Below are 14,168 nucleotides of genomic sequence, written 5' to 3'. Positions count from 1 at the left end.
GGTCTGCATTGGAGAAAAGCAGCCACAAAGAGCTTCGATACGCATTGACTGCAAAATGTACTAACCACCCACACGGCCACGCAGGATTCTCATCAAAGCAGATGAGACCTTCATGCCAGACCCTTTTCTTTCCTGATGGTTCCCCATCTGGCTAAGGCTGGGAAAGGCAGGGGACAGAACCTGGGAGGGCTGAGAAGGGCAGTCACGTGGCAGCTGGTCACCTGCCTGCCATGCTGGACATCAAGGTCAAGGAGCAGAGGGGAAGTCAGGGGCTGGGGACACGGCGAGTGTGGCTCAGACCTGAGGCTCATGTGTCACTGCCGACTCTCGCTGATATGTGGCAGGCGCTCTCGACTTATGCATCCAGTGACTCAGTAACCCACCCACCGGATGGCACAGATGTCAGTTTCATGATGTCATCGGCACAGCCAGGGCCATGAGAGCTGTAAAATATCCCTGCGATTGTTCAGGCAGGAAGGGAAAGTACAAGCTGGGCACCTGCGGTGGTTTCCCATAGTGAGCGCCTTCTGCGGTGCAGTGAAGATGCCTTCCTTCTCAAGGGACAGGCAGGGCCGGCACATCCCTCCTCGGCTGCTCCATCCCTCCTCGGCTGCTCCATCCCTCCTCGGCTGCTCCACCCCTCCTCGGCTGCTCCATCCCGCCAGCTCTCTCAGTTAACTCCTGCCCAGGGTCTCAGAAACACCATGGCAATGACCTCCAAAATCAACACTACATGATGGTGGAGTTGCAGAATGTAAAAGGTGCCCATCTCCCTCCAGGGCTCTCTGCAGCTAAGCCAACAGCCACCGTGAACTCTGGCAACTATGTACCTGCAGGTTTCTGTGGGCAGGGGCCTCACCTGACCTGCCACAGTGGCAGAGCAGGCCCCCAGGGCCTTATGCAGAGAGGATACTGCACTGTTCATCAAGGGATCACCAAGGGGCAAATTAAAAAGGGGGGAGCCCACACTGGACTTCTCCCCCCCACTCATAGACCCCAGGAAGAAACCTCTCAAGAAGCTGGATTCTCAGACCCCAGAAGAGGCTATGGTTCCTGATGAGTGTGCCACCAGCATTTCCCACTCTTCTTTTTGGTAGTAAAAAAACAGCAACAAAATGTAAATTGAGAAGCCAGTGCTATGGCATAGCAGGTAAGCCGCTGCCTGCAGTGCCGGCATCCCATATGGGCGCCAGTTCAAGTCCTGGCTGCTCCACTTCCGATCCAGCTCTCTGCTATGGCCTGGGAAAGCAGAAGATGGCCAAGTCTTTGGGCCCCTGCACCCTCGTGGGAGACCTGGAAGAAGCTCCCGGCTCCTGGCTTTGGATCGGTGTAGCTCCAGCCGTTACAGCCAATTGGGGAGTGAACCAGCGGATGGAAGACCTCTCTCTTTCTCTGCCTCTCCTCTCTCTGTGTAACTCTGTCAAGTTAATAATAAAACTAAATCTTTAAATATATATATATACATATATATATATATACATATATATATATAAATTGAGGGGCCAGTGCTGTAGTATAGCAGGTTAAGCCTCCACCTGTGACACTGGCATCCCATATAGGTGTTGGCTCCCATCCTGGCTGCTCCACTTCCAATCCAGCTCCCCGTTAATGGCCTGGGAAAAGCAGTGGAAGATGGCCCCAGTGCCTCAGCCTCTGCACCCACATTGCAGACCTGGAAGAAGCTCCTGGCTCCTGGCTTCAGCCTGGTCCAGCCCTGACCATTGTGGCCATCTGGGGAGTGAACCAGCAGATAGAAGATTGATTTCTCTCTCCCTCCCTCTCTCTCTCTCTGTGTGTGTGTGTGTGTGTGTGTGTGTGATTCTGCCTTTCAAATAAATAAAATAAACCTTTTAAAACCATAAAGTGAACTGAAACAAACACAGCGCTTGGTCAGCACGCAGACTCCCACGCCCCCTCAGTGAACATACCGCCTTAGCAGCCTGGGGTCTGGAAGCTTGTCAGAGGCGCCCGGCGCATTCTCGGGAACAGGAAAGTTTGAGAATCTCCACCTACCATTTCCAGGAGGCTGCGGGCGGGCTCATTCACTTCCCATCACCAGCCAGACACTCAGCAAGCTCCTGGGATGCAAGGCACCTGCTGTCCTGTGGCTGGGCTCCGCCTCTGCACCCTGGGATCCTCCCAACCCGGGATGCAACGTCATCCCCAAGTCCTCAGAAACACACACTCTGGCTCCTCCCAGGGGTTGGCTGGACCAGCTGTTTGTGTGCTGCCTGGGGCTGTGGGGCCCCAGGAGGAGCCAGGCCGCTGAGAGAAGAGAGCACAGCCAACAGCTCCCACTGAAGGAAGTGAACCAAGTGCCCACAGCCACCCGAGCGTGGGGGAAAGTCCCCCGCCGCCGCCGCCTGACTCAGCTGGCCACGGGCACTGTGTCAACACACAGGAACCACAGGCTCCCGCGGGTTTCGAGCCTCGGCCAGTCCTCACCTCCCAGCACGGCCCAGGGCCCTGCCCATTCGGCTGTGGCCAGGCTCCAGGAAGGGGACAGTGCACCCTGCAGCGGGGCCCCAACACAAAGCTCTCCTCTCCTTTTCGGGGGGGGGGGGGGGCGTGAGGCCCTTCTGTGGCCTAGAAGCGAGGTCAGGACTGAGACCCCTGGGCCATTGGGAATACACTGCCCACTGTGCCTCGGTTTCCCCTCTCTAAGTGGGTTAATAACCCTTTATGGCCTTCCAGGTAGAGCTGCGGTAGAACATAATTAGCTTATTGCTGCTAATGACAGGGGCCTACCTACCACCTCCTTTCAATCCGATTGACCCACCCATGGCCCCCCCACCCATCCGCCCAAAGCCCGGCAGCCTCACTCTTCCCTCTGGGCTGGTGCAGCAGCTGGAACTGAAGTTCAAAACATCAAAACAAAGCAAAAAACCTTAACAGCACAAGTGCTCTGTGTGGGCCTCAAAGACCTGGGTACAGGAGGGGGTCTTTCCAGATGCCCAAGGGAGTCGAGGCAAGGCCGACCCATGTGCACCTGCTGATTGGAGTACCAGAAGGGCCTCCACTCCCATTCCAGGGTGGCTCATCCAGCGAGGTCACCCTATCCCTTAGGCCTCAACTTACACATCAAGTTTCCAGCCATGTCCAAAAATGCTTCTTAAAACAAGAAAAACCTTATTACAAAGGCAAGTTATGCAGCCATGGTGCTGTGGCACAGCAGGTTAAGCCACAGTTTGGGACACCTGTGTCCTGGATTAGAGTGCCTGGTCCCAGTCCTGACTGCTCCATACTTCCAATCCAGCTTTCTGTCAATGTACCTGGGAGGTGGCAGATGATGGCCCAAGTCCTTGGGTTCCTGTCTCTCACATGGGAGACCAGGATGGGAGTCCTGGTTCCTGGTTTCAGCCTGGCCCAGACCTGACTGTTGCTGGTACCTGGGGAGTGAACCAGCAGATGGAAGATCTCTCTCTGTCTCTCCCTCACTCTGCCTTTCAAATAAATAAATCTTTTTTTTTTTTCTAAAGGCAATGTATGGGGTTGGTGTTGTAGCACAGTGGTTACACCGCCACTTGTGACACCGGCATCCCATATGAGCACCACTTCGAGTTCCAGCTGCTCCACTTCCAATCTAGCTCCCTGCTAATGCACCTGGGAAGGCAGCCGAAGACAGCATGGGCCCCTGCCACCCACAAGGGAGACCTGGGTAGCGCTCCTGGCTCCTGGTCATTGCGGCCATTTGGGGTGTAAACCGGTAAATGGAAGCTCTTTCTGTCTCTCCCTCTCTATTTCTCTGCCATTCAAATAAATAAATAAAGTTTTGGTTTTTTTTTTTTTTTTTTTTTCACAAAAGGCAATTTATGAGAACCTGAAAACAATAACAAGGCAAACATGGAGTTGGACCATTCGCAGCTGAGCAGGCCTCAGAGCTCCTGGCCCAGCAGCCTCTGGACAGCACTGGGAAAGGAGTCTGCCCATGGGCCAGTGCCCAAGCAAGCTCTGGGTCACCTCCCCCGGCTCACAGTGGGATTTCACATCCGTCCTATCTCAGACTCAGCCACACCAAATGCACTCATCACCCGGGGGCACCTCTGTGCCATGCTAGGCATTTTCAGCCTAGGGTGGCTCACCCCTAGTTCTTACACCCTTCAGTTGGGCAAAGAGCTTATCAGAGGGTTCTTATCACGCACGCAGCCAGCTACAAAGCGGCAAAGCTGGATTTCAGACTGGATCTTCCTGACTGCAGAGCGGCAGCCCCGTTGCACTCTGGGGGCCACAGGGCGGCTGCTACCGACACCAGCACCAGCACCACTACCAGCACCATTACAGACAAGCAAACAGCCGCAGAGACAGCCACTGCCTTGAAGGACGTCCTGCACATCTGGTATTCATCCAAAGGGAGTTGAAATCTGGGTCCGCACTGCTGTGTTCCCGGCAGCATTATTCACAGTGAACAAAGAAAATATTATATCCATGGGTGCACATGCACACACACACATGTAATGGATTATTAGTCAACCTTCATTTCAAAACCAAAGGGAATCCTGCCTTTGTAAACAACATGGGTGAACCTGGGGACAACATCACTCTAGGCAAAATAAGCCAGACACAGAAAAAAAAATTTTATGATTTCTCTTTCATGCGGGATCTGAAATAGTCAAACCCACAGAAGCACGGGAGTGGGGGAGGGGAAGAGGCAGATGTTTCAGGTGCACCTTGCACGGGGCTGAGTGAGTCCTAGGGCCTACTTGCTGCACCGTGCCCTTGGTCAGCAATGCTGTGTTGTAAACTCAAGCTTTTGCTAAGAGGGCAGGTCTCAGGCTAAGCGTCCTTTTTTACTGTAATAATAATGAGATGAAATGGACGGAGGAAACGTATGGAGGAGGTGCATGTGTTTATGGTGGTGACGGTGGGGCAGGTGCACACACAGGTCCAGACTCATCAAGTCATGAGCATTACATCTGTAAAGCCTCCTGTTTGTCACCCGGGCCTCAATAAACTGTTTAAAATACATACATATAGAAGAAGAAACATGCTGCAAAAGTCTACCTGCTACAAAACTCAATTCTTGAAAGAGAAAAAGATTATTCATTAAACTGAAAGGCACAGTGACACACAGAGGGAAAGACAGAGAATGAAAAAAGTCTTCCATCTGCTGGTTCGCTTACCAAATGCCTGCAACAGCCAGCGCTGGACCAGGCCGAAACCAGGAGCTGGGAACTCCATCCTGGTCTCCCACGGGGGTGGCAGGGACCCAAGCGCTTGGGCCATCATCTGCTGATTTCCCGGTAGCGTTAGTGGGAAGCAAAGCAGCCGGGAGCCGAAGAGGCACTCCACTGTGGGGTGCAGGCGGCCCAAGTAGCAGCTGACACACGGTGCTACCACCCACCCCTAAAGCTCACTTCCTAAGCCCTTGGGGACAAGGTCTCACCGTGCTCCCCACTAGATACAGGTTTCCCTGCAGCAGCCTGGGAACTGACTCACCTCACCTCTGGCCTAGCCTCCCGGCCAAGAGGACCAGGACGCTGGCCCCTTCCGCCCACTCAGCAGGACTGGGCTCCCCTCACCACCTCCCAAACCTTGCCTGAGGTTGACCCCTTCTGGGGCCACCCAACCCTCAGTCTGCCCCCTGGGTCCTCACCGCCTTTCTGAGCAGCACCATCCACTTGGTACCAACAGTGCCCACTGCCACGCTGGGTAACAGGCAGTCCTGGGGAACACGGTGCCTCAGTTTCCCCCTGCTACTGCTTTCCTCCAGCCTTGACCTTCCCCAGAGTTAGCACCTGACTGACTGAGGGACTCCTCTCCCCACCACCAGGTTTAGTAGCCACCCTGCACAGGCTGGAATACCCAGGGACGTTTCCAGGCCTGTATCCCAAGGTGCCCCCCTCACCCTGGGCAGGAGAGAATGCTCAATCCACCTGCCAGGGCTCTGCTGGCAGCCCTTGCTCTCAGGTATCAGACCTGGCCTGGCCACTGCTGTCCCCGGGCCTCCTTTGGTTTGGACTTGGCCCAGCCTCTTCTCCTCCTGGCCCTCCGGGGGCCACAGCCTTTTCTGCTAATTCCAACATGAGAATTCCTCCTCCAGCTCTCAGCTCTCACGAATGTGAACGAGAAGGGGTTACGTGGTGCTGGTGCACCTCTCGTTTCTCTGAGTATCTTGAGGGTCTGCCCGGTTTTGCTGCTGCAAGAGTGGACTTGCGGCAGAAGGAAGGGGGTGGCTGTACTGGGGAGGGCATCTTTGGGGGAGGAGGGGCCATGTTAGCTTCGTGGACACCGGTTCGAGTCCCGGCTGCTCCTCTTCTGATCCAGCTCTCTGCTGTGGCCTGGAAAGCAGTAGAAGATGGTCCATGTCCTTGAGCCCCTGCACCCACATGGGAGACCTGGAGGAAGCTCCTGGCTCCTGACTCGGGATCAGCTCAGCTCTGGCTGTTGTAGCCATGTGGGAGTGAACCACATGGGATGCCGGCACTTCAGGCCAGGCTTTTAACCCGCTGTGCCACAGCACCAGCCCCACTTTCTTACTTTCAGATGGGCAGCCACATGACACACCTGGCCTTTCCTGGATGGCTGTCCAGTCCGAATCCGGGCCCTACCACAGCGGTGCCAGCTCCACACACCTGCCCACAGGAAGGAGGCGGTGCCTGTGTCCACTGGGGAGCACCACACTCACTCCTAACCCAGCCTGGCCAGCTCTCCATGGCTCAGAATTCCGTCATGCACCCTGTCGCCCTTTCCCACACGCCCGGGTGTCACCCTCTGACAGGTGGAGCTCCAACCTTTCCCTGAGCTGTCACTAAGTATGGAAGGGCACAGAACCCACAGGGAGTGAGGGGCAGCCTGAGGCCACTGCCCGGCGTGGATCCATGTCTGGGTTCTCCCAGGCACAGCTGCTCCATCACACACAACCCACCCCTACCTCCCAGGGGCCCCCAGTTGGCCACGGAGCCCGGCAGACTGGAGGTGGGCGCACGCCTTCCCCAGTACAACCACCACTGGGTGAGAGAATGCAGGCGGGAAGGAGAGGGAGGGCTGAGCGTGTGCATGGCTTGGTTCTCTGGCTTGGGTCTCCGGCTTGGGTGGGTTCTGGGTGTTTTGCATTTTAGATTTCCACCAGGACCTCTAGTCCTGTGTGTAACAAACAGAGCAGCACTGGGTTCAAGCCTTGGAATCACAACTCCAGCTGTGCGCCTGGTCTCAGGGCGGAGGAACCTCATCAAAAGGGGGAAGCCAGACGAGCTTAGAGGGAGGGGATGTTCGTGCCTTGGGCTGGCGCCTGGTGATCACCACTTGTTTTTTTATAAGCTCACAACTCTCTGTTTAATGATGCGTTTTAGGATTTTGCCCGGGACACACATCAATCATCATTGTCTTTGGAACATGACTTTATGACGGCCCTGTGGTTAACATCATAGGCTTTGAAAGTCACACAGATCCAAGTGTGAATTCTTGCTCTGCTTCTCACCGCCTCCGGGTTGCTCTTACAAACCCTTTGAGTCTCAGTGTTCTCGTCTGGAAACTGGGCAATTTTTCCTCCAGACACCTGCTGTGAGGGTACAGGGGGATAAACTCAAGCCACATATGCAGTGAAGGACACAAACGGCTGTCGCCATTTCCTCCACCTCTGTCATCACCATCCTGCCCCAGGATCACCACCCTGGGCCGCAGAGACGGTGGCCGCGGCTCTGGCCCAAGTCAGCTCCTGCAAGGATGCCACGGAAAACCCTCGGAGAGATGCTAAACCCAGACAGAGGCGGCGAGTCCTGAAGACGTCGAATGCCCGAGGCTAGAATTTCCAGCTGCTTCTAGGAAAGCTCTTGGCCACGCGAAAAGGAAAATTGTTGTCGACAAGCTTTGCGCGAAGGCAGAGCGCCTTCCTCCCCACACCAGACAGGATGCGCACTGCCAGAGCAGCCCGCCGTTCCCAGGCCCAGTCCCGTCCCCACACCACCCAAGGCTCCTATAACGAGCCCCGGGCAGCTCAGAAATATCCCTGGGTAATCCGTCCCTGGCTCAGGCCCTGGGGCTGACAGCCCTGCTTTGTGTGTGGCAGTCCTGAGAGACTGCAGCAAAGCCAAGACTGAGCACCAATTAGATCCCGCTCCCACTCTGCTCTGTGACTCCGGCAAGCTACTCACCCTCTCTGTGCTGTCTTCCTCTCCTATACACGGGCAGTAATAATAATAGTACAGTTGGCTCTTCGTAAGTGCTGGTTCCACATCGGCGGACTGAACCAAATGCAGCTTGAAAATTTTTTTTTAAACTGCATCTGGGATGGGCACTTGGTACCATGGCTAAGATGCCACTTGGGACGTGGGTGTCCCATATCACAATGTCTGGACTGAGACCCAGCTCTGCACCCGATCCCACCCGCGTCTCGTACTAGGGCAGGAAGAGCCTGCTGCTGGCCAAGGAAAATATCACCCCACGCAGTGTTACTGAGCTATGGCTTTTTCGATGCCATGTAAGGAAATGCTTGAAAACATGATTTTCATAGGACCAAAGGAATCACTTTAACCTAAGATGAACATTTGGGCATTTTTCATAAAAAATCATTCACCGTGTTTTCCTTCTGGCATTAAATACTAGAAAAGGGTCGCACAGATTCTTGCGAGGTTGGGGGTTTGCCACAGCGGTTAAGACCCTGCTCGGGACACCCACTTTGCATATCAGAGTGCCTGGGTTCAAGGCCGAGCTCCACCCCCAATGCCAGCTTCCGGCTAGTGTGCTTCCTGACGGTTAACAGGGATGGTCAGGTACTTGGGCTCCTGACACCCATGTGGGAGGCCCCGATTGACTTCCTGGTTCACAGTCCAGGTTGTTGGGAGCACTTGGGGCATAAACCAACAGATTGGAGCTATCATTCTGACTCTCAAATAAATTAAATGAATAATTTTTTTAAAAATGGGTCTATATTGGGCATGTACAGACTTTTTTTCTTTGTCGTTATCCCTAAACCATACAGTATAAGAACTATGCACATCAGTAACTATAAGCAATCAAAGATAATTAAAGTATACAGGAGAGGGGATGGCACTGTGGCATAGTGGGCTAAGCCTCTGTCTGTGGCGCCGGCATCCCATATGGGCCCTAGTTCGAGTCCCGGCTGCTCCTCTTCCAATCCAGCTCTCTGAGGAAGCAGTGGAAGATGGCTAAATTCCTTGGACCCCTGCACCCACATGGGAGACCTAGAGGAAGATCCTGGCTCCTGGCTTTGGATTGGCCCAGCTCCGGCCATTGTAGCCGTTTGCAGAGTAAACCAGCAGATGGAAGACCTTTCTGTCTGTCTCTCCCTCTCTCTGTCTGTAATTCTACCTCTCAAATAAATATTTTTTTTTTGACAGGCAGAGTTAGACAGTAAGAGAGAGAGACAAAGAGAAAGGTCTTCCTTCCGTTGGTTCATCTCCCAAATGGCCAATACGGCCGGCACACTGCACCAACCTGAAGCCAGGAGCCAGGTGCTTTCTCCTGGTCTCCCATGCGGGTACAGGGCCCAAGGACCTGGGCCGTCCTGCACTGTACTCCCGGGCCACAGCAGAGAGCTTGACTGGAAGAGGAGCAACCAGGACAGAATCCGGCGCCCCAACCGGGACTAGAACCCGGGGTGCCGGTGCCGCAGGCGGAGGATTAGCCTAGTAAGCTGCAGCGCCGGCCAATAAAAATCTTTAAAGTATACAGGAGGATGTACATATGCACAAATCCTACACCACTTTACATAAGGGACTCAAGTGTCGGGGATTGGTCCCAGGAACAGTCCCAGTGGATACCCAGGACCAGCTGTGCTCCTCTGTAAGGGAAGTGATACTACACAGCGCCTGCTCAGGCCATGCTGCCAGCGATCGCCAGTGTCCTCGATGCTCCAGGAGCCACGGCACAATGCTAGAAGCAACACCATGTTTGGCACCCGCGTCCCCTGGGGCTCTGGCACACCCAAAATCCTCAGGGAAGAGCCGACCTTCTCTCTCAGGAGAGACATAAGCCAGCAAGCAGCCTGGGCAGAACCACAAATCAGAGAAGGAACAGACAGCAGGGGAACTCCAAGACCACAGCGCTCCGAGGGACAGAGGCCGCTGGCCACAGGCAGTGAGTACCCAGGCGAGGGAGAGGGAGCCGGGCCTCGTTCTGCTTCCACAACCACGGATGACGCCAAGGGCTTCGGGCCACCCAGCCAGCCGGCCCTGAGCAGCGACTCGGGCCTCTTACCACTGAAGCAGCAGCCAGGCTCGCGTCATCATCTCTCAGACCTCAGCGTTCCCGTCTACCGTGTGAAGGCTGAGACTTTCCAGGCATTGGGGGGGGGGGGGTCTCTAAAGCCCCCTGGAGAAGCACACCTCATTTCCTGCTGCTTGCCGCCCACCGCCCACCACGCTCTCCCCCACACCCCCTGCTCGCACTGTCCCAGCACATGCAAGTGCTCATCCCTGCACCTGCTGGACAGATCAAAGAAGTGTTCCGGAGCTGCATTTGGGGGTGTGGGGGGAGGGGAGCGTGGGTCTGCCGCCAGCACACAGTTTCTTTTCAGAGACGATCCTTTCTCCTAGAAGCTGGGTACAGTGGAAACCGGAAGACTCCAGGAAGAGAGTCTCAACTGCTCTCGGTGGGTCAGCAAGACAGGCGGGCCCCTCTGCAGGGTCAGGGCTCCATGGACAACCCCCAGCCTCCTCACCTGCATCCCACCAAGACTCCACCTGCAGCACCTTCCTGTTGCTCTCTCCAGGCTGCCTGCAGCCCCAGACTCTCCCATCACACCACAGCTGACTAAAGCTTTCATGGTCAAGTATCCCTTTGAGTCTTTGCAACAAACCTGGCACACAATACGTCATCCCCATTTCACAGCCACAGAAACGGAGGCTGAGAGAGATGAGGGGACCTCTGAGATCATGGGGCTGGAAGGGAGCAGCATCAGGGTTTGGCTCCAGCTGGACACCTCTGTCGCCACATCACAGCTTCCAGCCCCAGGTGCCTTGCTGACCCTGCCGGCCGCGTTAGACAGAAGCCCTCCTAGGAGCCCGCCTTGGACGTATCCAGACTCTAGCTCTTGGGACACACAACTGAGATCCTGTACCCCACACCATACAGGGTGGCCCTGAAGGCAGGGACTGTGTGGTGGGGGCTCTTTCTTGCTGCTACCTCCCTCTACCTGGCACATGTTGAGTTGGCAGCTCCCAGGGACACACCTGCTATGGGAATGAGTGACTTCTGGCTGGTTAACGTGTGACTCTGAGCAGCCAGAGTGGGACAGCCCAGCTCCAGATATCTGATTCTGGCCCCAACAACAAACACCTGATTTTCCCACCCTGGTCTCCACAGGCTGAAGAGACGCTGAGTCACGCCCAGGGTTAACAGCGACCTGAGCCGGGACCTCTGCAGGTCAAAACACCTTCAACAGCCACCGTCAAATATTCAACAGGGCCCCAGCCACTGGGTGAGGTCGGCTTCCCTGTTCTCCCTCTGACCATCACAGTTGCCCTCTGCAAACCCGCTCATACACAGACAGAAGAACCCACGCAGTCCCCAGCCCACTCCGTGCAGCAGGGCCCAGCAGATCTCTCCTGGTGTCGCTTATCAGACTGGTCTTGGAGAGCCCTGCCTCCAGCAGTGTCTGGCCCAGGGCAAGTTGGGTGAATGGAGCTTGCTGGAGAAAAGACAGCAGCCTTGGAAGGGGATTGGCAGACTGGTATAAGGGGCAGCCCAGTGGCGTGGAGAATAGTAGAGCCTCACAGGGACCAAGGGGGAACCGAGCCGAGGGCTTGTGGGAGACAGGGAGAGAGTGCGAGGGGAGCCCCCTGCTGGAGGAGGGAGTGTGGGCAGACAGCAGGTGGCCCAGACCTGGGGAAGGGAAGTGGGAAGGGCCCACGTGGAGGGAGGGAAGCTAAACAGGACTGAAATAACAAACACCCCACAGCAGGCTCCACCGGACTGGGGCCCCAGGTAGGCAATTAGGAAGGATTCACAAACATCTGGCAATTCAGAAAGGAAGAGACGGCGGCTCAGGAGCTGGGTCGCCGCTTCCTCTCCATCTGGTACTTGGGCAAGCTCCCTAAAGCCAGGATGCTGCTTGGGAGTAAAGGGATGGATCTGAGAGGGCGCGGGTATCTGACCCCACACGGGAGCAGATGGGAGGCTCCTGCGAGGTTAGGGGTCTCAGGAGACAGCCCATCCTCTGCCGAGGGGCAAAGCCCGTCACCAAACACTCCCGCCTGGTAGCACACACCGGTGCCCCGCGCGTGAAAGCGGGGGCCGAGCTGAACAAAGAGAGTGGCGCCCGGCTGCAAACCCCAGGTGTGTCCTCCAGTACAGTGACACATCCAGCCCCAACTCCCAGCGTCAGCTTCCAAGGCTCCTGACACCAGCCAAGAGGGCCCTCATTGTTCTGGCTTCCTGCTTCCAAAAGCCACGTGTCCCACACCCCTTCCCGAGAGTCCCCTGCCCTCCTTGGAGACCGCAGCCCAGCAAGGCCAAACCCTGCAGTTCTCAGTTCCAGCCTCGAAGGCAGCCAAAGCCCTCGGCAAAGGTCCCCAGGCGCCTATCCCTATCGACCAGGACGGGACAAACGCCGCAGGGGCGGGGGCCCAAGGACGGCTGAGCCGCCACACCCCCCAAGAACCTCCTTCCGCCGGCCCCACCACCCGCTCCGAGCCCCTGCCCAAAAAGCAACGTGGCGGGACCGAAACGGGGCCCCTTTGCCAATCAGGGCGCCGGCCGCGGGCGCAGGCAGGCGGGAGAGGAACCGGGCGCCTCTCGGCCGGGGCCCTCCGCCTCCACGGTGGCCGGCGCGCCGCAGGTCTGGTACCAAAGGTCCGGCCGGCTCGCCCCGCCCGCCGCGGCCAGGCACCAGCCGAACAGGAAATTCCACCTGCGCGCCCCGCGTCCCGGCCGCCAACGGGCACCGCAGCCGGGCCGGCCCGCGCTCCGGGGCTCGGGGGGCGCGCGGGGCCCGCGGCTGAGCGCCCGGCCCCCGGCGACCCCTGCGACCCCTGCGACCCCGGCGACCCCGGCCCTCGCCCACCTCCTGCCGCGAGCTGTACTTGAGTCCCGCGCCGAAGTCCTTCGGGCCCCCGCTGCCCTTGCGGGCCCGGTCGCTCCTCATGGTCCCGCTGGCTGACGGGGGGTCTCAGAGGCGTGGTCCCTGCGGGCAGCCAGCTCCCATGGCCCGCGGGGCGCGGGGCGCAGGCGACCGAGGCGCTGGGCTCTCTCCAGCTCTCCTCTTCCTGGCCCGCGCAGGTAGTTTCTGGGTGTGGCCTCTCCCGGCTGGCCCCGCCGGCCGCCCGCGCACCTTTCGCGGGTCACAGCTCCCCCTCCGGCCACGCCCACACCGGGAAGCTCCGCCCCGAAAAGGCACCTCCCGGGCCGGGAAGTGAGCGAGCCTGAAGATGCGGTGGTCAGGGAGACTCGAACAACAAGGGAGTTCACTCCTCTCCTGGAGGACAGCCCTCGCGGCCGCCGTCCACCCTCTCTACCTCGGCCCGTAGGAAGCACCTGCTGTGGCCAGCGCCCATCCGGGTGGCTGGGTCAGCAGAGACGGAGGTGCTAAACCCAACGCCCTCGGGTCAGCTCCCGTCTTTCGGCCACTCGCAGCATCGGAACCTGACCCATCCCTATTTTGCCCAGGCTGGCTCCTGTGTGTCAAAGTTCCCAGCGTTACTCAGCCTCCTCTCTAGCCCTCCTACACTTTCTCTCTTGGCCACTCAGCTCATCTTACAGCTCATCTTACAGCTCATCGTACAGCCCAAACACCTTGCAGCTTCCAGGCATTACCAAGGGAGCACCTGTCCCGACCGCCGCCCCCCCCCCCCCCGCCAGTGGCAGGTGCAGGGGAACTTCTCCATTGGTGCTGTATTCACAGTACACAGCCAGTGGATATTCCTGAGCACGTAGGATGTGCTGAGCACCGGCCTAGGCACTGGAAAACAAGAGGGAGCAAAATAAAAAACCACTGCCTTGGGGGCTGGCCCTGTGGCGTAGCCTATAAAGCCCCAGCCTGCAGCTCCAGCATCCCATATAGGCACCCGTTCGAGTCACGGCTGCTCCACTTCTGATCCAGCTCTCTGCTATGGCCTGGGAAAGCAGTACAAGATGGCCCAAGTCCTTGGGCCCCTGCACCCACGCCGGAGACCCAGAATGAAGCTCCTGGCTTCTGCCTTCAGATCAGCACAGCTCCGGCCATTGTGGCCAATTGGGGAATGAACCAGCAGGTGGAAGACCTCTCTCTCTCT

At 57.2% G+C, this 14,168-nt stretch overlaps 1 protein-coding gene across 1 annotated transcript in view; it reads right to left on the bottom strand.

Annotated features, from left to right (window-relative positions):
* The window catches only part of ST14 (ST14 transmembrane serine protease matriptase), a 38,245-nt gene extending 25,083 nt beyond the window's left edge, over positions 1-13,162 (bottom strand). The window contains exon 1 of the mRNA XM_062198467.1: positions 12,962-13,162. Coding sequence (XP_062054451.1) covers positions 12,962-13,042 — 81 coding nt within the window. The 5' untranslated portion in view covers positions 13,043-13,162. The remainder of the gene's footprint in view (positions 1-12,961) is intronic.
* Between the last annotated feature and the right edge of the window lie 1,006 nt (positions 13,163-14,168).

The sequence above is a fragment of the Lepus europaeus genome, chromosome 7 (assembly GCF_033115175.1).
Source record: "Lepus europaeus isolate LE1 chromosome 7, mLepTim1.pri, whole genome shotgun sequence".
In the NCBI taxonomy this organism is placed as follows: Eukaryota; Metazoa; Chordata; class Mammalia; order Lagomorpha; family Leporidae; genus Lepus; species Lepus europaeus.
The sequence above is the reverse complement of the archived record's forward strand: the minus strand, read 5'-3'. Positions and strand labels throughout refer to the sequence as shown.